The sequence below is a fragment of the Cryptomeria japonica genome, chromosome 10, assembly GCF_030272615.1.
Source record: "Cryptomeria japonica chromosome 10, Sugi_1.0, whole genome shotgun sequence".
NCBI lineage: Eukaryota > Viridiplantae > Streptophyta > Pinopsida > Cupressales > Cupressaceae > Cryptomeria > Cryptomeria japonica.
In genome coordinates this window covers 348,708,826-348,732,145 of record NC_081414.1, presented here as the reverse complement: position 1 = coordinate 348,732,145, position 23,320 = coordinate 348,708,826, and the positions used below count along the sequence as shown (strand labels likewise).

Genomic DNA, 23,320 nt, shown 5'->3' with positions numbered 1-23,320 from the left:
GGAATATAGCACCTCAACCAATGTCTACAAAGAAATTTCTATGATATTTTAACACTTCACTACCAACTATATAATTCCTACTAGAATGGATACTTCCATGATAAAGGCTAGATTCAATTACTACTCAACATGTCATCCCAGCTAATTTGAAGGTTATTAGTGATTGTAAAAGTTGGAAAACACAACATATGTCCTACATGACTAGCTAGATCAAGTCAATGATTAATTAGATCATAAAATGCAAAGCATATGCCAAAATGATAATGTATCCTTTATATGCAACCAACTAGAGAGGACATATATGTCACTATAGACACCTAAATGTTGCACAATGAATTAAGTGAATTTTATTCATTTAATTATCCTTAATTCTTCCAATTAATTAAATTAAGATTTAATTAATATCCCTATTCTTCTAATTGGCTTTTTAATCAAATTAAAGGTTCGATTAAATCTCCTTCTTCTAGCCTAACCTATTAATTAAAATAAGGTTTGATTAATTACCCTTGGCCATTTGATTAAATAAATCTTATTTATTTCATTAAAATCCCCTTTTCCCCTTTTGATTAAATTCACATTTAAGTAAAAATATCCATTTATCCCCTTTCCCATTTTAATTAATTCTACATTTAATTAAAATCCCCTTTTGCATTTAAATAAATCAAAATTTATTTGTAAATCCCCCCACTTGCAAAATCCTACAAATGCAAGTTGCATCCCTTTTGGCTAAATTGAATCATTTTAATTTAACTAAAAATCCTATTATCCCTCACCCACTTGCATTCTCCTACATCTCCCACTTGCCTCCATAATCATCCTTCTAGAAACCTCATAATCCCATCCTAATCATGTCCTTTCCCTAAATTTGGGGGAGTCACTTCTCCAAATTTGGAAGAAAGTCTTCAAAATGCATTTAAGACTTTATCTATTTCAACAAATTAACTTGTTGAGTCTTCCAAACATGTAAGACTCTTACATAAACCACTAGTGGCTTTCCTCTTTGGGAAAGTTATCCTCCAAAGTCTTCAAAAGGCATTTAATGCCTCTTACGAGCCCACACCCCTTAGCCATGATGGTTGTCCCTTTAACCATTTTCCCATATTGCACAAGAGTTTACCTCTTGGTTAATAGCATGCTTCCCTAGTTAATGACATTATCCAATGATGTCACTCCTTGAGGTTATCCCTAATTGCTTTCTTAGTATCTAATACGTGTTTAGCATCCTCTTAAGCCCTCTCAAGGTGACATTTGTCAAATTGGGATTGGATTGAATCTCTCCCATGGATTGATAACTTTCAATCCTAGCCCTTGTTGAGATTAATCAATCTCAACCATCCTTTTCTCTATTTGGCCTATAAATAGAACTCATTTCTTCAATTCAAGGATCCCAATCTTGTGCATCCAAATTATAGTCATTTTGTAGGTTATCAAGGAGCTCATTTGTCATCTTCAAGCATCTAAGTCTTCTAGCATTAGCATTATAGCATTTAGCTTAATTGCACTGTTTTAGATCATTTAGCCTAAATTGCATATCAATTACATACTTTTTCATCTTCATGTAGCTTAATTAGCTCATCATAATCTTTAATTTGTAATTAAATTAGCCTCATATCATCTCCACCATCTTGATCATAACTAGCTTTTCATCTTACATAATTACCTTTCATTCCTATCATCATCTCACCATTCACTAGGATCTTAGTTGCATTCATTTTGATCCTAGAATCATCATTTAAATCTTGTTCTCTAGGTTGACATCCAAGAGATCAAGTGCTCTTCCAAGTGAGGGCCACCTTCAATCTTGAGGATCTTTAGGGATAGAGGAGCATGGAACGATTTTGAGAGTTTTTGGTTCACCAACATGTTTTTGTGATTACTAACTCTAATGTACTGTTTCATGTGTGTGTTTGAGGTGTTTTCTTCCATTTTCATAATGATCCCACATTTCTAGCACAAAGTCACTAACATTCCTTTTGTGAGTTATGTTTTGAAGTTACAATATCAAAGTCATTCCTTTGTCATGGTGGCCTTGATGAATATTTTTGCAATATCACAATCTTGTGCTTAGTTTGAACCTATACCACCTTCTTCTTAAACAAATTACCTTACCCTTCTTCCTTCATGTACACTACATTGAAAGATAAATTTTCAAACAAGTTATATTTAGTATATTTTTTAAATGACATATCCTACTAATTTGTATATTTATTGTTTGACAATTATCTAATAGAATACTCATTACAAATATAGCTCAATAATTGTTATCCATATTCATATATTTTCAATGTTTAAAAAATATTTAATTTTCGCATTGACTATTTAATTTACTATGACATACATTTTCATTTATATTTCACACAAAACTAAAATAAATACGTGCAATGTAATAATAATTAAAAATTACCTACCTTAACTTCTCTCTTATATTTAACTTCTCTCTTATATTTTCAACCCATGACATATAATCTATTTTTTCATTAATTAATACAAGATATATATTATATTAGAATGTGAAGTATTACCATTATCATACCCAAAATCCAAATCAAACTTTAAAGTTCACACCTGCACCACTCCCCATATCAATAAAATTAAATTTAGACTGACATAAACTAGAGTTTAACTTTAAAGTTGCGACGCGATTGCGAGTTTAGAGAATCTACGTGCATTCTATCATTTATAAAGAGCACAACGGATGTATTCCACAATGTCAGCATTGACATATATTAAAAAATGGACACTATGAAAATTGACGTTGGTGAATAAAAAACTGTGTGTTCGCCCTTGGTTTTTGAAAGAGGCAATTTATTATTCTAAGATGGAAAAAACTTTGAGTCAGGCATGCGTTTTGACTCTGTTCGCAATGGGTAGTTTGCAAAATCTATATAAACCATTCATCTTTTAAGATAATCAAAGAAAATTCAGTTTTTAAGATAAACATAGATAAAACATCTAGGAAAAATTAGCAATGGAGTTCGAAGAGAGCTTTATTCAGAAGTAAGAACATCGTCCCAACCCTAGGCATTCCTCCGCTTCCCTCAGGGATAATTTGAAAGTTCCCGTTATAGACCTGGAAAAGTGCTCCGCAGAGGAAGTGGGGAAGGCCTGTAGAGAGTGGGGATTCTTCTACCTCATCAACCATAATGTTCCTGAACATCTTATTCGTCACATCCAGTCCACCCAAGCCACTTTCTTCACGTTCCCTCTTGAAGAAAAGAGACAAATATCCCGAGATGCTCAAAACCCCATGAGCTAATTTAATTCAGAGCATACAAAAAAATGTGAAGGATTGGAAAGAGGTGTTCGAATTTGCGCCCCGAGACAAGCTCGAGTCGCCCATATCTGTTGATCCAAATGATCCCTATACCAAGATCATCAAAAACCACTGGCCTGATAGCCTTCCTAAGTTCAGGTATGTAAGTACTGCTACTTCTACTTTCTTCTTTCTTTTTTACTTCGGTATTTATATTGTGTTAAAAAATGTCTAGAGGAGCTTTCCTGGCATATGCATAGACTGTGATGGAGGTGTCATTTAAGGTGCTTGAATTAATATCACGGAGCCTTGGTTTACCTAGCAAGCACCTCAATGAGTTTTTTAAAGATGATATGAGCATTTCATGGCTAAATAGTTACCCAGAATGCCTTAAGCCAGAGCTAGCACTGGGTATACGAGGACATAGGGACGTTGGAGCCCTCACTCTAATTTACCATGATGAGGTTGGTGGATTGGAGATGAAGTGCAAGGAAAACGGGCAGTGGGTTCCAGCTCCACCCATGCCCAACTCTTTTGTCCTCAATGTTGCCGACTGCATGCAGGTAGGCTTACATAATTATTTCACTCATTCTGAGCATTTTTTTCATTAAAACCTTGTAGACTCATTCCTTGAATGGCATGCCATTGCAGGTGTTGACGAATGATAAGTATGAGAGCGTGGAACATAGAGCTATGGTGAATGACACCCGAAGACGGCTCTCCATTCCACTTTTCTTAATTCCATCCCATTATGTGATGATAAAACCTCTGGATGAATTGGTGAGTGAAGAGAATCCTCCCAAATTCAAGGAATTCAACTTGGGGAAGTTTACTAGGCAAAGGATGTGTGAAGGTCTTAAAAACATGGGAGTTGTGGATATACGAATCGACAATTTCAGAATCTAATTCATCATGGGAATCAAAACTATTTTAAACATAAAATAATTACTGGCAAAAACCATGTGATAAAATAAAATATTTCTATAAGTCATATGCTATATATAAAGACTGCAACTCCCTTGTGTAGTGATAATTGTAATGCTTTCTATGAGATAGGGATCGTTTTTCCCAAATTATTTAGACAATAAAAAATAAATCATTATCTAAATTTAGCCATCCAATAAATTTTATTTAGAGTCACTTTTTTTTAATAAAACATCAAGATTTGAGTTAAACACTATTTAAATTCTTATTAAAATGGGATTGTCATTAAATTAAATATCTTGTTATAGATAGCATCAAATTTACACAATTAACAATTTACAATTGAATATCCAAATATTTTTTATTAGGTAAAATTGTTTCGGAGGGACTACAAATAATGTGCACTAGAGAAAACAATTAGGAGAAATAGACAACTACAATCAAGTTAGTAGCACAAACTAGCATGTAATTATGACCAAGATGCATGAAAGAAAAGAAAACCCATAGATCTAGCCTAAATAATATTGTATCTAGCCCTACTCAATCTCATACCCTTCACTCTAGTGTGAGATTGGGTGATTGATTTGTGAAGACCTTTCTTTTGCCTTTGTCCAACTATTATCATATTCTATACCTCAAATATAGAAGAAGTGTGGGGATTCCCCTTTGTTGGGCCTAATCTTCGACAACACAATATGAATATAATATTATATAGAAAAACCATTCTAAATGTTGAGAACCCTCATTAGGAGTAGGGAAAAAACCATACATAGAGTAGATGTAAAAGCCTAAAAGGGGCGAATTTTTATAATATCTCCCACTCTTGTAAAAAAAATGACAAACATAATTATAACTTTTAAATTTGAAGTGCCTAAAATTGACATATAGATTCTAAATTATAAAGATATAAATTAATAAAACATTAAACTCTTAGCATGCTTTATATTTTCATTTTTTATTTTTTAGAAAATAGTTGGATACAATTTTTATATATTAAAGATATTATTTAAATTACTAGTTTGTCTAAAAATAACTTTGATGAAACACAATAGAAACATATGATAAATTTTTTTAAAATTTTATTACTTCACTTAATTAACTTGAATATCTAGGGCAAGGAGACAAAAAAGATGTCAACTAAATAGCTGAAGACCTTCATTTTTTATGCAATCCACTCATTTTGTGGATGCATTCAGGCTAGACCCCCTCAACATGGAGAATGTGCTTGTCTCTAGAAGTAATAACAACTCTACTACCAGGAGCCAACCAATCCCCAACCAAAGCCTCTGATTGCTCCCTAGCATCCATGTCATTTAAAATGAAAAGCACACATTTTCCCCCCCAAATGATATTTGATCAGAGATACACCCTTCTCAACACTCTGCACTTTTCCATCATAGTTGGTTAAATCTTTAAGAAATTTGTTTTTGGAACTTTTCCAGGCATGTGGAGTCCTCAGCAGTGTTGTGGACATTAAAGACAAACGAAGCAACATCAAAATGAGTATAAACTTGGTTGAACATGGCCTTGCCAAGTGTGGTCTTGCCAATAGCACTAATATCGAGTATCCTAGATTTAAGCAAACCTCCCTCTGAATAGAGTTCAAATTTCTGGATGAGATACTTAGCGATGCTTTCCATTCCCATAGAGAGCTTGGTTACTTCTAATGACACTCTGTCCCATGTCTTAATCACATCATCTACCACCCTATTTACTAGTTGTTCTTCAAAGCTAAACATGGCAGATTAAGTTAATATTCCCAAATGGCCAATGCAAAAGAGAGACTGTTTTGACTCCACAGACAGGTAGCAAAAATTGAAAACATACTGGAAGAGAAAATTTGGAAAAATAACAAAATATTATCTCTTATATATTCAAGACAATTTTATATATATATATATATATATATATATATATATATATATATATATATATATATATATATATATATATATATATATATATATATATATATATATATTTATATATACAAATTAATGTAAAAAATGGGCATATTTATTTTTAGAAGAATATAAGTAAAGTGTGCTGAAAGATATATATGTGTCCATTATTTCTCGTTAAAACTATTATATTTTATATTATAATTCATATTAATTTGTTATTATTATATTATGATATTGTAATTAATATTAAAATATTATTATATTATTATATTTTTATTTTTTCCTATTATAATATTAGATTGAGATAATTATGAAGTTAACTATTATAGGTTGTGCGATTTTGGCTATGTTAAAATACGTTTTTTTTTCCTTCTTTCCACTACTTGGTGCATCATGATCCTACAATCACCCTATAAATAAATCTCTATTATGCCCTAGTTGGGCTATGAATTTTTCTATTATTTTCATCATATATTGTACCTAAATTTGGTTATTTTGGTACTCTATCTCTAATATATTAAAAAAATCTACCTATTCTAGCATTAGTTTCTTTTCCCAATAGGATTATGGGTGATGATGTTTTAATATGGTAGATGACTCATTTATGGACCTATGTGTCATTGTTAGTCATGGGACTGATGGGTTCTCATTTGATTATAATGTGATTATAATAATTATAAAAGTGTTATTTTAGATTCTAATGATTAAAGTGTTCTTACATACATACTTTGGAGGTAGTTCTATTGCTACCTCTTGGTAGTCATTTGGTAGATATCATGGTATCCATTTGAAGATACTAACCTTCTAGCTTCTAGTAGCATAGTTCTTATAGGATTGGGATACCAAATGCTATTGAACAAGGTGTATTTTAAAGAACATATGAATAAATAGAATCTAGGAGTATTTATATTTAATTTTTTTTTTTGACACATTTTCTTTCCTTGAAGAGTGTTTATATTGAATGATAGCCAAAGATGCCTCTCCATTCCACTTTTCTAAATTCCTTCCCACTATGCGAAGATAAAACCTTTGGATGAATTGGTGAGTGAAGATAATCCTCCCAAATTCGGGGAATTCAACTGGGGGAAGTTTACCAGGCAAAGGATGCGTGAAGGTCTTAAAAATTTGGGAGTTGCGGATGTACAAATTGACAATTTCAGAATCCGATTCATCATGGTAATCAAAATGTTTTAACCATAAATAATTACTAAAAAAAATCATATGGTAAAATAAAATCTTTCTATAAGTCATATGTTGCATAGAAAGACCGCAAATCCCTTTTGTAGTAGTAATTGTAATCCTTTCTATGAGTTTGGGACCTTTTCTCCCAACTTATTAGATAATAAAAAATAAATCATTATCTAAATTTAACCATCTATAAAAAAATAGTAGAGTCAAATTTTTATTTTTTATAAAAAATCAAGACTTGAGTTAAACACTGTAAATTCCTACTACAATGGGGTTGTCATTAAACTAAATATCTTATGATAGATATCATCGTATTTACACCATTAACAATTCAAAATTGAATATGTACTTATATTTTATTAGGTAAAATGGTTTCGAAGGGACTAGAAATCATATGCATTGGAGAAGCAAACAACTACAATCAAGTTAGTAAGCATTCTAAATGTTGATAACCCTCATAAGGAGTAAGGAAAATGTCATCCATAGAGTAGTTGTAAAAGCCTAAAAGGGGTGAGTTTTTTATAATATCTCCCACTCTTGTAAAAGAAATAACAAACATAATTATAATTTTTTAATTTGAAGAGCCTAAAATTGACATATAGGTTCTAAATTATAAAGTGATATAAATTAATAAAATATTAAACTCTTAGCATGCTTTACATTTTCATTTTTTATTTTTTAGAAAATAGGTGGATACAATTTTTATATATTAAAGATATTATTTAAATTACTAGTTTGTCTAAAAATAACTTTGATGAAACACAATAGAAACATATGATAATTTTTTCTTAAATTTTATTACTTCACTTAATTAACTTGAATATCTAGTGCATGGAGAAAAAACAAGTGCCACTAAATAGCTAAAGACCTTCATTTGTTTGCAATCAACTCATTTCGTGGATGCATTCAGGTGAGACCCCCGCAACATGGAGAATGTGGTTGTCTCTAGAAGTAATAACAACTCTACTACTAGGGGCCAACCAATCCCCAACCAAATCCTCTAATTGCTCCCTAGCATCCATGTCATTTAAAATCAAAAGGGCACGTTTTCTTCCCAAACGATCTTAGAACAAAGATATACCCTTCTCAACACTCGACACTTTTCCATCATAGTTGGTTAAATCTTTAAGGATTTGTTTTTGCAACTTTGTCAGGCATGTGGAGTCTATAGTAGTGGTGCGGACATTAAAGACACAGGAAGCAACATCAAAATAAGCATAAACTTGGTTGAACATGGCCTTGGCAAGTGTGGTCTTGCCAATACCACCAATACCGAGTATCCCAAATCTAACCAAACCTCCTTTTGAATAGAATTCAAATTTCTGGATGAGATACTTAGCAATGCTTTCCATTCTCATAGGGTGCTTGGCTACTTCTAATGAGACTCTATCCAATGTCTTAATCATATCATTCACCACCCTCTTTATTAGTTTTTCTTCAAAGTTGAACATGGCAGATTAAATTAATATTCTCAAATGACCAATACAAAAGAGAGACTGTTTTGACTCCACACATAGGTAGCAAAGTTTGAACACATATTGGAAGAGAAGATTTGGAAAAATAACAAAATATTATCTCTTATATATTCAAGACAATTGTATATATATTATTATATATAAAAATTAATGTTAAAAACTAGCAGATTTATTTTTAGAAGAATATAAGTAAAGCGTGCTAAAAGATATACATTTGTTCATTATTTCACTTTAAAATTGTTATATTTTTAATATTATAATTAATATTAAATTATTATTATTATATTATGACATTGTAATTAATATTTAAATATTATTATATTATTATATTATTATATTATTATTTTTACTATTATAATACTAGATTGAGATAATTATGAAGCTAACTAATTGCATGATGGAGATAGACATAAGTGATTGAACCTTAAACTCATGTGACAAGTGTCAATTGTCTCTTCATTCACTTTGTATTTTCTCCAAATTCAAACCACCTCTTAATATTATCCCTCCATTTCAATTTAACCTCTTAATCCTATTCACCGTTATCTTTTACCTTTCACCTCTTTAGCATAAATAAGTCTTATCAATCCAAATTCAACATCTTTTTGACCCACAAAAATATTCAAACATAGGTTGTGCGATTTTGGTTAAGTTAAAATAAGTTGTTTTTTCCTTCTTTGTACTACTTGGTGCATCATGATCCTACAATTGCCCTATAACTAAATCTCTTTTATGCCCTAGTTGGGCTATTTATTTTTCTATTATTTTCATCATATATTGTACCTAAATTTAGTTCTTTTTCTACTCTATCTCTAATATATTAAAAAAATCTCCCTATGCTAGCGATAGTTTCTTCTCCCAATAGTATTATGGGTGATGATGTTTTACTATGGTAGATTACTCATTTACAGACCTATGTGTCATTGTTAGTCATGGGATTGGTGGGTTTTCATTCTATTATAATGTGATTATAATAATTATAGGAGTGTTATTTTAGATTCTAAGGATTAAAGTGTTCTTACATACATACTTTGGAAATAGTTCTATTGCTACCTCTTGGTAGTCATTTGGTAGATACCATGGTATCCATTTGAAGATACTAACCTTCCAGCTTCTAGTAGTGTGGTTCTTATAGGATTGGGATACAAAATGCTATTGAAAAAGGTGTAATTGAAAGAACATATGAATAAATAGAATCTCAGAGTATTTATATTTAATTTTTGTTTTGGACACCTTTTCTTTCCATCAAGAGTGTTTATATTGAATGATAGCCGAAGACACCTCTCCATTCCACTTTTCTTAATTCCTTCCCACTATGCGATGATAAAATCTCTAGATGAATTGTTGACTGAAGAGAATGATCCCAAAATCAAGGAATTCAACTGGGGGAAGTTTACCAAAAAAAAGATGAGTGAAGGTCTTAAAAACTTGGGAGTTGCGGATGTACAAATTGACAATTTCAGAATCTGATTCATCATGGGAATCAAAATGTTTTAAAGATAAATAATTATTTAAAAAAATCATATGGTAAAGTAAAATCTCTATAAGTCATATGTTGTATAGGAAGACTGCAACTCCCTTGCGTAGTGGTAATTATAATGCTTTCTATGAGATTGGGAAAATAAAATGTGAGTGCAAAGGCCCGATGGTAAGTGTGTAACCTTTTATGTCAACAAAAAATTCTAGTAATCATCGAGAACAAAAAGAGAAAAATATTTCATAAACTACAATGATATTTTATAAATTAGGGGATATCACAATACTGCCAGAACCAACTTTTCAGTGTAATCTGTTATGAAAATTGTAGCCTAAGAATTTCTAGGAATTTTCCTTTTTCTCTACAAAAGAAAAGCCAAAATTAAGCTACTTTCATGCTACTGTAGAAGAACTTATTCTCAAACAAAAGTTGTTGCGGATGATTATGGCTTGCTTGAACGATTTGGGTGTCCTCCTCCTTTACTCTATTTTGTTTTTGAGTTTTCAATCCCATTGTCTGCATGGATTTCCTCTCCACTAATAGAAAATTGTTTTTGAGTATTGAGTTTTCAATCCCATTGACTACAAGTCCCTTCAAAGAGAGATGCAAGTTTCACTATTGATTATCCTTCAACCACTTTTCACCAATTACATTAAGGAAATGAGGGGTAATTTCACCCTTATTACATTTTATTTGATTTGAAAAGGAATTGAAATTTATTGAATTATGTAGTGCAAAATAGACAAAGAATCAATTATAACTTGAGATATGAATATGAGATGAAGTTGTGCACCTGGATTTTGCAGTAAAATGTTGAGACAAAGTCACCTTATAAATTTGATGAAAATTTTTCTAAACCGTGGTGCGAATGTACACAGTCCTTTGAAAAATTTGCGAAATGAAAAGGTTTTTTCTGCCACTACAAATGAAGCCCGAATCTAAAAGTACAATTGCATACCTACAACCTAAATACAAAAAAGAGAGGGAAATGTGTTGGGATTGAGGGTTTGCCTTTACGTTGAACCCCAGTTTTGGAATTAACCAAGTAATGAAAGAAAGTACTTGCAAGTAGATGTAAATGAAAGATTGAACTATAATTACCTCAAGGGAGGTTGTAGTAGCAATGTTGATACAAATGTTTGTATGGAATTGTATGTTGGAATCAATCTCCTCTTCAATAGTTTAATCCTTGACTTAAATGCAACACCTAGCTTTGAAGGGAGACTTGAAAATTCTCTAGAAAAGAATGCTTGAATGCTTGATCGCTTGAATATATCCAACTTCGACCAATCCCACTTATGCAAATGAGAGGATGAGTGCCTCTTAAAAACATGTTTGAAGGATTTAAATTTTGTCACGGGCCAACATCGGTGAGATTTTCCGCTCACTACACAACCCACAATGCTTGCACTAGAAAGGTCCTGCCCCAAAATAGGGTAGGGACAGGGGTGCCATTCCCCTATCTTGGGAGGTAAAGGGCTCTACACCCCTATCCAAGGGAGGAAAGGGGTGCCCTACCCCTGTCCTACCCCTATCTCCATGATAGAGTTTGGATAGAGTGATGTGGAGGCCAAGGAGGAAGCATTTTTCACAAGCCGAGAATTCTCTGGTCTTCGATCAGTCTAGAGGATTTGAGTTCATATGCATGAGGACCCTAATGCAGTCATAAATTGCGATGGTCACAATTTTATGACACTACATTTATCTCCCACTTTAGCGGGAGTATAAGTGTATGCCCATACTGTCGATAAAGAACAAGGAAACAAGATTGAAAGACATTCACCATGTCAAGGAGGAAAGATGCGCCAAGCCCCTAGTTTACTTAGGATCTTAAGACTTTAAATGACAAAATAAAAGGGAAGATCGAGAAAGGGAGAACCATGACTGCAAGTAGAAAAGTTCCCTTCACTATGAATCATGAAAACAAGGATACAAAAGGTTACAAAGCAAAGAAAAGTTCAGTAAGTAATTCTAACTATCACAAGAAGGAAAGAATGAGCATAGTGTATGCCCCCATGTTAAAGAAATCGCACATGCCTTTTTAGGAGGGATTGCTTTAAGGTAGGATACACCCAAGAGAAATAGAAAAGAAGGAGCACGTTATCACAAGGATTTAGCCCCCAATCGAGGTATAAACCCAAGGATAATGAACACAAAACACAAGGCAGTGTCTTTTTCCTCGGGGTCAGTATGGTGTATGATAGCTCATGTATATCGTATATGTATGTGCATATAATAAACTTCATTCCCCAAAGAAGGACACTACCTTAGAAGAAAGGGAAGATAGGATTTATTTTGAGTCAACATGAAAGAGAGCTAGAAAAGATCTCAATGCTTTGCATCGATCCCAAATAGACACTAAGGGAACAATAGAAGAACAGGGATACATATAGAAGAATGGTCACAAAAGAGAAAGAAAGAGAGAGAGAAAGATCTAAGGTGGTAATATTGCTAATCTAGCATGACACTGGCCTCCCAATCTTGTTGATCATTATTTCAGAAATGCGAGCAACATGACAAAGGAGCGATATCGAGCATAATAGATGGAGCTATCGCAAGATCCAAACAAGGCCTATGGTCATGGTGTAAGTCACTTTGTTTGATTCTAGGATCTTGGATTAGGGTTTGTGAAAACTCATCTGATAAATGTTTATCTACATCAATATATTCATTTTCACCATCAGAAGCATTAGGAGTTGTATTATCATTATGAATAACATTTTCACTCATTTCTGCATCAAATTTTAAAGCAAGAGGAGAAAGAACATGAATAGGAGTAAAACCATCACATATTTTATGCAACTTATGATTTGGAGATGCTTGTTGACCATATTTCTTAGGATAAAAGTGAATCATGTTAACTATTGGAGTCTAAGGAGATTGAGTATTTTGAGGGACAACTTTACGAGCTTGAACATGGCATCTTTGTCGATGTTCTCTTGCATAATGATTATGTCAAGTCTTAGTGGAAGGATGAGAAGGAGGAGGAATACTTGAAGAAGTACGTACATTTCTGTCCTTGATAGTGGAAGGTTTAGGTTGAGGTCTTTTTGGTTTAACAATAGGAGAAGAAGGCCTCTTCTCTTGATAAGAGGAAGGAGGTGGAACTGAGCCATAGAAAGTAGGAATATTAGGTGTAGGAAGGAGACCAAGTCCATCATGAGGAAGAGGTATAGGTCAAACCTTAGGAAGAATATTTTATTTCTCCTTAAGAGAAGGTAAAGTCACATCCATAGGAGTAGGTGGACAATTTTCCTTAGGAGAGAGATTAGTTCTATCTGAGAGAAGAAGAATAGGAATGTCAAGTTTTGGAAATCTAGATTGACTTAAGGATAAGATCATATCATTCTCGTATTTTTGATAGGATTGAAAAAGAGCATCGCTCCTTGATGGAAGAGATTGAAAATGTTTAGGCCAAAAGAGATCAATAGGAATACTAGGGCTTCTTTCAGATGGACGAAATAAGATATGGTTCAAGGTTATGATTTCTCCATTGTGAGGAAATTTAAGACACTTGTGGATTCGAGAAGAAATATCCTTCATGGAAGACAGCCAAGGACATCCCAACTTCACATGAAATTGCTCAAAGGAAGGTATGATAACAAAGTCAACATCCATGGATTTAGCATGGACTTCAATCGGAATGTTGATAGAACCAATGGTAGGAAAAGAGAATCCATCAAATAACTTTACAACTACATTAGAAGCATCATATAATGGTTTATGTAATTGTAAAGTAAAAATATATTCTTCAGTTATGACATTAACCATGCAAGAGGGATCAATCAGGGAACAACCACAAGGGATATCCTTAACCTTTGCAGCTATGCATAAAGGGCCCTCGGGTGCTCTAATGCTCTCACTAGGGTAAAATGTAATACATGGATCCTTAGGTGAATCTAGTGTCTCTAGCATGTTAACCAAGTTTGGAGCCATACAGATGAGTGTTTCAGAAGAGAGAGAACTAGGTGCAATCTCAATAACATTAGAGGTATGAGATGGCAAGGGATTAGTGAAAATATTAAGATTTTGATTAGGAGGAGCAACTAATTTATTCCCTTTATCATTCACACCTACCATAGATATAGTATTATTATCAATCATGTTTTGAACCTTATGTTTCAATGCAAAACATTTCTTAGTATCATGACCAGGTTGACGATGAAATTAGCAAAAGCAATTGTTATCAAAATAAGGAGATGCAAGTTTAGAAGGATCAACTTGTTTTATAGGAGGAAGTTTGATAACATTTCTATGCAATAACTGAGACATAATACTATCCAAAGATTCATTGAAAGGTGTAAATTGTCTTTCTCTTTGGAAAAATTTAGAAATAGGAGGCACACATATTTTAGATTTGACATGGTTGTTGTTGATTGGATCATTGAACTTGATGAAGCTTTTTGTTGGTTTGAAATTCCCAAACGGTTGTTGAACACTTTCCCCCTTATCACTCAAAGCCATAGGAGTGGATTGCTCCATTTGACTCATAGCCAGTTGATAATTATGGAGTGTTGCACACAACTGCGGAAAGGAAGTATACTCAGACAAAAGAAGCTTTTCCCTAATATCTTTCTGTAAATTAGAAATGAAAATTCTTTGAATGTCATTATCAGAAACATGAAAATAAATTTGAGAACACAAATGCTTATATCTACCAATGAAATTAGTCATTTTTTTTTTAACACCTTGTTTACAATGCATTAAATCAGTCAAAGTGATAATAGGACCAATGTTGTTTTGAAATTGTTGGATGAAAGCATTTGCCAGTTGTTGAAAGGAACTGACAGAATAAGAAGGCAAATAACAATACCATTCTAAGGCCTTATCTCTTAGAGTTCTTGCAAATAATTTTGCGAGCAATCGATAATTATAAGCAAAATTAGTACACAAGTTTTGAAATGTTTTGACATGTGTAAGAGGATCACCTTTTCCATTATAGATATCTAATTCAGGGATCTCAACCTATTTAGGTGGCATGAATTTAACAATATCAAGAGAAAGTGGGCTCGCAACATCAAAGGTGGGCACACTAAACTTGGATTGACTCATGGAAGCAATTTGTTGTTGTAAGGAAGACATAGCTTGGGCAAGATTGTTGATTGTTATTTCGGTGAAAGAACTGATGTTAGACATAGCTGATTGACAAGGTGGTGTGATATTGTTGAAAGAAGGCATGGACTGAGAATAAGGTGGTGGGACACTATGATAAGTAGGCATTGGTGATGAATGGGTAGAAAAATAGACACTTAAAGGAGGAATAAAGTTGTTGATGGAATTGCCCCCTTTTGTCATGCTGATTTGTTGAGGAATATTATGTTAGAGTATATGGGTATTTACTTGATTAATTAAGCAATATTTGTTTAATTATTTAAGTTCCCTTTATCTCTTTTACACTTAAGCTAACTTTAGGTGTATAATAATTAATTCTTTTATTAATTATTATGTGAAAACCTAGGTTTTCCTTTTTAGGGTTTCTTGACCTATTAAAGGTTGAGTTCTTTCTTTTTCTTTGTAATAGAAGGAGGATTATTACAGTACATCTTGTGAATATTGAGCTCTCTTTTTTACCATATTTTCTATGTATTTCTTTCTTCTATGATTCACTTCCTTGCTTCTCCTTGTAATAGGTTTTTTAGGTTGGAGAGATCATTTGGGCTCCTATTGTGTTGTATTTTCTCAACTCCAACATATTAGGAATACTTGTGGAAGATATAGGTAATTATGGAGGATCAAATGAAGAAGAGGGATTTCCCCAATGACCAATGGTTGTAGGAATGACAAAGTCCAAGGAAGAAGCATTTTTGACAAGTCGAGCACTCTCTAGTCTCCAATCAGGTTAGAGGATTCAAGTTTGCATGCGTGAGGACCCTAATGCAATCGTAAATTGCTATGTCACAATTTTATGACACTACACAAGTAGTATAACCATAACTATAACCAATAAGGCCACGAAGGCCATTCAAAAACTCAAAAAACCACCAAGTATCTAAAATCCCTACTTCCTTTTTCAATGACTCATCTTGGATAGGAGTCTCCTAGCCCATTCCTTAGTGAGAAATTTGAAGAGGTCTTTGTAGTCCTCTTCCTCCTTCTTTTTACATTTCTACGTATTTTCCTACAAAAGGCATAGAGTGGTCGCAGAACCGTGCATGACATTCAATGCGGATTTGGTGACCTCCTGCAATCTTTTTTCGGTGACATTCACTCTACTGGTATTTTCCTACACTTGTTCATTCAACCTGTCTATTTTCTTCTCCAAATCTAGCATCTTGCCATTCGCTTCCTCCTTGATACTATGATCTTCCTCAATAACCACCATTTTCTCAAACCTAAGGTTAGGGGAAGGGGAATTGGCCTGAGACTTAGGATCATCATCTGGGATCCCAGGGTTTATAGGATTCTTAGAGACATGGGTAGAGCTATCAGAATGGGGGGTCATGGTAGAGTGAAACGGGGCCACATTATCAGAGGGGTTATTTTCTGTATCATGGGATGAGGAGGGGTCCTTAAAGGATTTCTCTTTTTTAGGGGACCTGGATGCCAGTCTCATAGAGTGATGGGGAGTGTTGGCTTCATCAGTGATCTCCACATCAAAGTTAATTTGTTGGATTCTCACTTTCTTGGATTCAAAGTGTTTTAATTTGGTAGATGACTTATTTCTTGGATTCAAAGGGTTAAGTCCTGGGATTGGAGGGTTCTCATTCTATTACAATATGATTATAATAATTACAGAAGTGCTATTTTAGATTCTAATGATTAAAGTGCTCTTACACACATACTTTGGAGGTAGTTCTATTACTGCCTCTTGTTAGTCATTTGGTAGCTATCATGGTATCCATTTGAAGATAGTAACCTTCCATCTTCTTGTAGTGTGGTTCTTATTGGATTGGCATACCAAATGCTATTGAACAAGGTATAATTCAAAGAACAAATGAATAAATGGAATATAGGAGTATTTATATTTAATTTGTGTTTTGGACACCTTTACTTTCCTTCAAGAGTGTTGCATTTTTCCTTCAGTGTTGTTTTACTTTGGTAGATGACTCATTTATGGACCTATGTGTTATTGTTAGTCCTGGGATTGGTGGGTTCTCATTCTATTACAATGTGATTATAATAATTATATAAGTGTTATTTTAGATTTTAATTACTAAAGTTTTCTTACATATATACATACTTTGTAGGTAGTTCTATTGTTGCCTCTTGGTAGTCATTTGGTAGCCATCATGGTATCCATTTGAAGATACTAACCTTCCACCTTCTAGTAGTGTGGTTCTTATTGGAATATCCCAATTGAACAAGGTGTAATTCAAAGAACATGTGAATAAATAGAATCTAGGAGTATTTATATTTATTTTTGTTTTGGACACCTTTACATTCCTTCAAGAGTGTTGCTTTTTTCTACCACTATAAATAGTAGTCTTGGCATATTGGGTAGTACTCTTGTATTTATTTTGGGTTGAGAATACATATTCTCTTTTTTTCAATTAAGTTAAGCTAGTTAAGTACTTGACAATCAAATTCATTTATCGATGTATTAGTGTATGATATTTCTACACTATATTATTGATAACATATTACGTAATCCATTTCAACTGATGTATTTATCGATGTTAACATGAGTTATATTACACTATTATCATTGAGAATAAAAATATGATCATGGTTAACATGTAGCCCAACAAGACTATGCATAAGAGCTTTGTAGCTTGGATTTAATGCTAATATTTGTATATAAATAGTGTATATGATGCATGAATTTTTATCAACAAATTATATGGGTTAGAGATCTTACAAACAAGATTCTCATTAGAAGTTGACCATGCTTCATGAATCCATGAATGATATTATTAAAATTTTGAATAGCCCTAATATAGTTTTTGAATATGGGAAAATGGGTTTTGATGGGCCCCTGAAACCCATTACAGCCAAAAGAAGAAAAGATTTACATTAAAGTGCAACAAAACATAAAGGACAACATACAAAGAAAAAGACAGTTGACTAACAAAACACCAACAAACTAGAGATAGCTAGTCAAAAACCAAAAAGGACTGACAAAAGCCTAGATTTAGGTTAAGTTCTGAAGCATTTCAGCAGGTTCTAGCTCCAGTTGTTCCATATTATCAGTTGCCTACTTGATATCCTCAATTTCCTTGTTGTGGCTTTGCATCTTTCTAGTGCTCACCCACATTCTTCTCCCAAGCCCTATTTCCTTATCATCGAGACTATCGTCCTTTACTTCAATAATGTCCATCGCAACCTTATCCCCATGGTCATTCTCTAGCTTACTGATAAGAGCCTTCATACTAGCTGAGGCAGCCTTAAGAATTTTATTACTTTGCTCACCAATATTTTTTAGCGTGTTCTCAACTCCATCAAGTCTTTTTTCAGTGGCCCCTGCTCTGTTCTCCAGGCTAAGAAATCTATTTCGATTAGCAAGTATAATCTCCTCTGCATTACCAATAGCTTTGGTAAGCTCAATGAGCCAATATGGGAGGGAATTGAATTTACCTAAGCCTAAAGCTTGTAAAGACTCAATTTTCCTTGCTTCCTGGGCCTGCTTGGTTTTAATGCTAGTAATTTCCTTTTGCATCCAGAGGAGCACCTGTTTGAAGCTATCCATTTCATTATTGATACATAGACAAATATCAAGGTGATGCTCTTCCTGGGTCTTGTCACCTGTGGTCTCAAGATTCACTTCCATTCCCACCTCCCTGACATCAAAGCTCTGATATTCTTTCATGGCCATATCCTCCCCCATCAGGCCCTTATCCTTAGAATCAGTCATGAGAGGTGACCAATTCTTGGTTCCTACATCCTTAGTTTTAGGAGTCATCCTTTTTTGCTTCTGCCTCACGAGGGTTTGGACCTCCTTGCTTTCAGTATCCATGTCGTTGTCAATCTCACTATCCTCCTCATACTAGCTATCCTCATCCTCCCCTCTTTGCTTCCTTTTGGCCGACCCTTTAGTCTATTTCTCATGCTCTATTTTTCTATTTTTCCTACTTGACCCAACAATTTAGGGGTCATCCTCTATCTTAGCTTCCATGTCATAGCATTTGCCTTCCTCATTATCAAAGTCATCAAAATCCTCTTCCGACTTAGAGACCTCATCTATATTCAACTGGACAGTAGTGTCCTTGATGTGATTATACATAATCACCATCAAACCTTCATGCATTGCTAGGTTGATATTGGGGTTGGATATAGCATCCTTGATCCTAGCATTAAGGGCACAAAAAAGATAATATGGAGTAGAAATTTTATCTGTATACCTAAAGTGATGAAGTAAGACAAAATGGTAGTTGTAAACCCTAGTGTATCTACCATCGAGAGTGATACATTTCATTATAGCAAGCAAAACCCTTCACCAAATTAATTTAATTATCTTTGGTGAGAAGTAGGTATGGCTACCCTTCATCACTCTATCTTTCTCCTCCTCATCCTTCAGAAATTTCTTCACAACAACGTCTGGAATATTTTTGTCCCTATAGAACTTGATGTTGTCCAGCAAAAGACCCATTGCCTCTGCAATCATAGTTTTAGTCACCTTGACCTTCTTGTTGCCTATGGTTAAAGTGCCTTTGTTCCAGCCGTTTTTGAAGATTCTCATAATTTCAGAATGTTTCTCCTTCAGTCATCTTGGCAGCTTGAAGTACCACCTAGACCTGTGGACGATTCCCTCATTTATCAATGGTGGTAGCCTCCATTCTCTTTCATTTTCCACCCATAATGATATTGATATCAATTGTCAGTAATTTCCAACTAATACCTTTCTTCGCAACAAACTTCTATGAGAAACCACCATAATTCTGTAGGAGTGTCTGATGCTTTTGTTCAAGAGGGAGATAAACACCCATAAATCATGCGAAGTGAACCTGTCATGATTACTGTACCTCCTTCTCGACTGCCTACAAAAAAAGTTGTTACTACCACGACCTCTCCTTACACCTTGGGAAATGATATCAAATCTAACCCTTCTTACCATGAAATCTTCATAATTTAAGATATCACGTGCTGCACACAGTAGCCTTCCTTCGCCATTACAGGTAATAATTTGCTTTCTCCGTACTGCCTCATTGGCAGCCCGGTCAGCACTCCTATTTGGCCTCTCTGTAAACATGGGAAATGTGGATTTTTTAAACCCCTGAAGCATCTCCCTGGCAAAATCTATGATGTTTTTGATAGTCCACGAAAGTTGATGTTTACCTAGAAGGCAGTTAATAATGTTTTTAGAGTCACCTTCCAACCATAGCATATTGACCCCTAAATTATAGGCTAATTTAATTGATTGAAGGGAACCCATAGCTTCTACCAGATGATTGGTCTAAATTCCCAAGGGATAGGAAACCGCCCTAGTGCAAAAGCCAGCCCATTTTGAATAACACCACCATAACCAGTATGTCCCAAGTTCCCTTTTGTCACACTAGCAAAGTTAGCCTTAAACCAAACATTGGAGGGAAATGACCAAAAACTCAATCTTCTATTGACTTGGTTGATGTTGAAGCCCAAAAAGGCTGGGATATTCCATCTTTTGAGAACATCAATTTCCTCCTTATAGCTAAAACAATGCACCCCCCTAGCCATCACATTCTCAACATAGTTATTTTTTATCTTGACCCACACCACTTCAAAGGTGTTAATATCATTCTAGAATATTCTATTATTTCTCTCTTTCCATATCCCCCAGAGGATATGGGAAAAAGAAAACTTCCACAAATTTCTTATGGTGATGTTATTGGTAGAATAATGCCAGCTTCTGAAACAATCCTGCATCTTCTCTGGGAAAACCCAATTCAACCCCCACATTTGAAAAAACATCCCCCAAATAGGAGTGGTAAAAGGATAGTGTATAAAGATTTGGTTCATAGATTCCTCATTATTAAGATAGAGATAGCATATATTTGGGAAACAAAAGCCCCTATTTCTCAAATTATCAGTAGCTAGAATCTTATTTTGCAAAAGGATCCACAAAAAAATATTGATTTTAGGAATCAAACCTAAATACTAAGCCTTAGCCCAACAAGGAGTACGGTCTTGGGATTGAGCTAATAAAAGGACAGAAGAAGAGACCAAATAAGTCCCTAAGGAAGTCCCAGTCCACACCATGTGGTCTTCCCTTCTGGTATTTAAGACAACATGGTTGATCATTAAATTTACCTGCTTGAGTTTGGGATCAATAGAACTGAGGTGCACCCACTTTTGATCTTTCCAATAATCATCCACTTTGGCACCAATCTTCTCCTTACAATTCTGGATGAGTATCTGAGAGGCCTTCTTATTAAGAGGGGCTCCACCAATCCCAGCATTGTCCCAAAAGTCCAATTTCCGGCCATCACCTGTGGTCCAAACATTGTTGAGACTAGCAATACCTTTAGCCTGAATTACACTATTCCAAATGATAGAACCCCTTGGTATCTGATCAGAGACGAGGAAATCCTCAATGGTGGGAACTTTTCCGTAAGTACTTAGCCTTCCATATATCATTCCATTCTCCTTTTCCCTAATAAGTTCTACAAATTTATTTGGCAAGAAGATTTTTGTTCAAAGTTCTCATATTCTTTAAGCCCAAACCCTCCTTCTTTTTGGGTTTACACACATTATCCCAGGCTATGAGAGCCATGCTCTTCTTCTCCTCAACCCCAGACCATAGGAAAGCTTTCTAGATTTTCTCAATGGCATCAACAAATTTTCCAAGGATTTTAAATCATACACCAGAAGACTCTGGAGAGAAGATTTTAAAAGCTGGACTTTTCCAGCTTGACTAAGAAGGGTACCTTTCCAACCATCCAACTTTCTACTGAATCTATCCACAAAACTATTCCAAAAATGCTCTTAGGGTTTCAATCTCAAGGGTAGGCCAAGGTAGATATCATGAGGCTTACAAATTTGGCATCTAAGGATCCAGGCCATCGTCATTTATCTATCCTTAGGGGTGTTGAAGAAGAAAACAAAGCTTTTCTTCCAATTGATGGTTTGACCCAAGGCCAAGCTATAAGTGTTGAGATGGCTCTTTAGATTGAACACTTCTTTGATAGTAGACGATCTCATTAAAATGGTATCATCAACAAATTGTTGATGATTATAGGCTCTAAAATGAGAAGAGGGTGATATACCATAAAGAAGCCCCAAAGAAATAGATTTGCTAATAAATCTACCCAGACATTTAGCCAAAATGATGAAGAGTATAGGGGATATGGGATCCCCCTACCTGATACCCCTAGAAGTTTTGAATAAGGGGGAAGGCACCCCATTGAAAACAATAGAAAAAGAAGGGGTCAACATGAGTTGATCAATCATCTGAATAAACTTAACTCCAAAACCAAAATCTCCAAGCACCTTACCCAAGAAACTCCAGTCCACTTGATCATAGGGTTTAGACAGATCCAAGTTCATAATAAATCCCATCTTTTTCGAATCCACTGGTGAATGAATATTTTCATGGATAGCAATGATAGAGTCAAGGATTTGTCTACTGGGAACAAATACACTCTGTTGGGGCGAAATGATTAGAGGAATAATCCTTAGCAGTCTTCTTGTCAATACCTTAGAGATGATTTTATAGAATGAGTTGTATAAGTTTATCAGCCGAAACTTAAATCCATAGAGTTACACAACTCCTCTTATTCATCAATTAGATACTTATAAATCACTTCCTAACTCGTAATGAAGAATATATCTCTAATGAATAGGTATATTATATAAGTTTTCTTTCTGTAGACAAGTTTGACAAAAATATGGAGCATAAGCCTTATTTTTTTGTCATATCTCAGCCATACACATTTTTTAATTATTTGACATATTTCATTTCACCTTTTTAATTCTAATTAATTGTATTTTCCTTAAACCCTATTACAAATAAAGGTGTCCCCATGTGTCTTGTCTAGATATACGTTATTGTTTCATTCTCTCATCCCTTGTCTATAGTTCTATATTTTTATTCTCTATTTGTCACTATATGTATACACTCATAACCTTCATTTTGTTTATATATGTTAGGATTTTTGTCTCATTAGCACATTTTAACTTATTTTAGTATCCATATATCACTTAGGATATATAATCAAATCTATGAGTACATATTTATCTCCCATCA

The 23,320-nt window shown here is 34.1% G+C and overlaps 1 protein-coding gene across 1 annotated transcript; it reads left to right on the top strand.

The window, feature by feature from the left end:
• Positions 1-3,519: 3,519 nt before the first annotated feature.
• Positions 3,520-5,772, top strand: LOC131858974 (gibberellin 20 oxidase 3-like). Its single transcript, XM_059212475.1, has 3 exons — positions 3,520-3,816; positions 3,905-4,033; positions 5,620-5,772. Exons 1-3 carry the CDS (start codon positions 3,520-3,522, stop codon positions 5,770-5,772), a joined length of 579 nt encoding a protein of 192 aa, XP_059068458.1.
• The last annotated feature ends 17,548 nt before the right edge of the window (positions 5,773-23,320 follow it).

Bases quoted from the DNA above. Each gene is read 5' to 3' on its own strand.
- LOC131858974 (XM_059212475.1), top strand. From the start codon at position 3,520: ATGGAGGTGTCATTTAAGGTGCTTGAATTAATATCACGGAGCCTTGGT. The intron at 3,817-3,904 runs GTAGGCTTACAT...ATGCCATTGCAG, and splicing joins ATGTTGCCGACTGCATGCAG to GTGTTGACGAATGATAAGTA. The intron at 4,034-5,619 runs GTGAGTGAAGAG...GAACTTTTCCAG, and splicing joins TAAAACCTCTGGATGAATTG to GCATGTGGAGTCCTCAGCAG.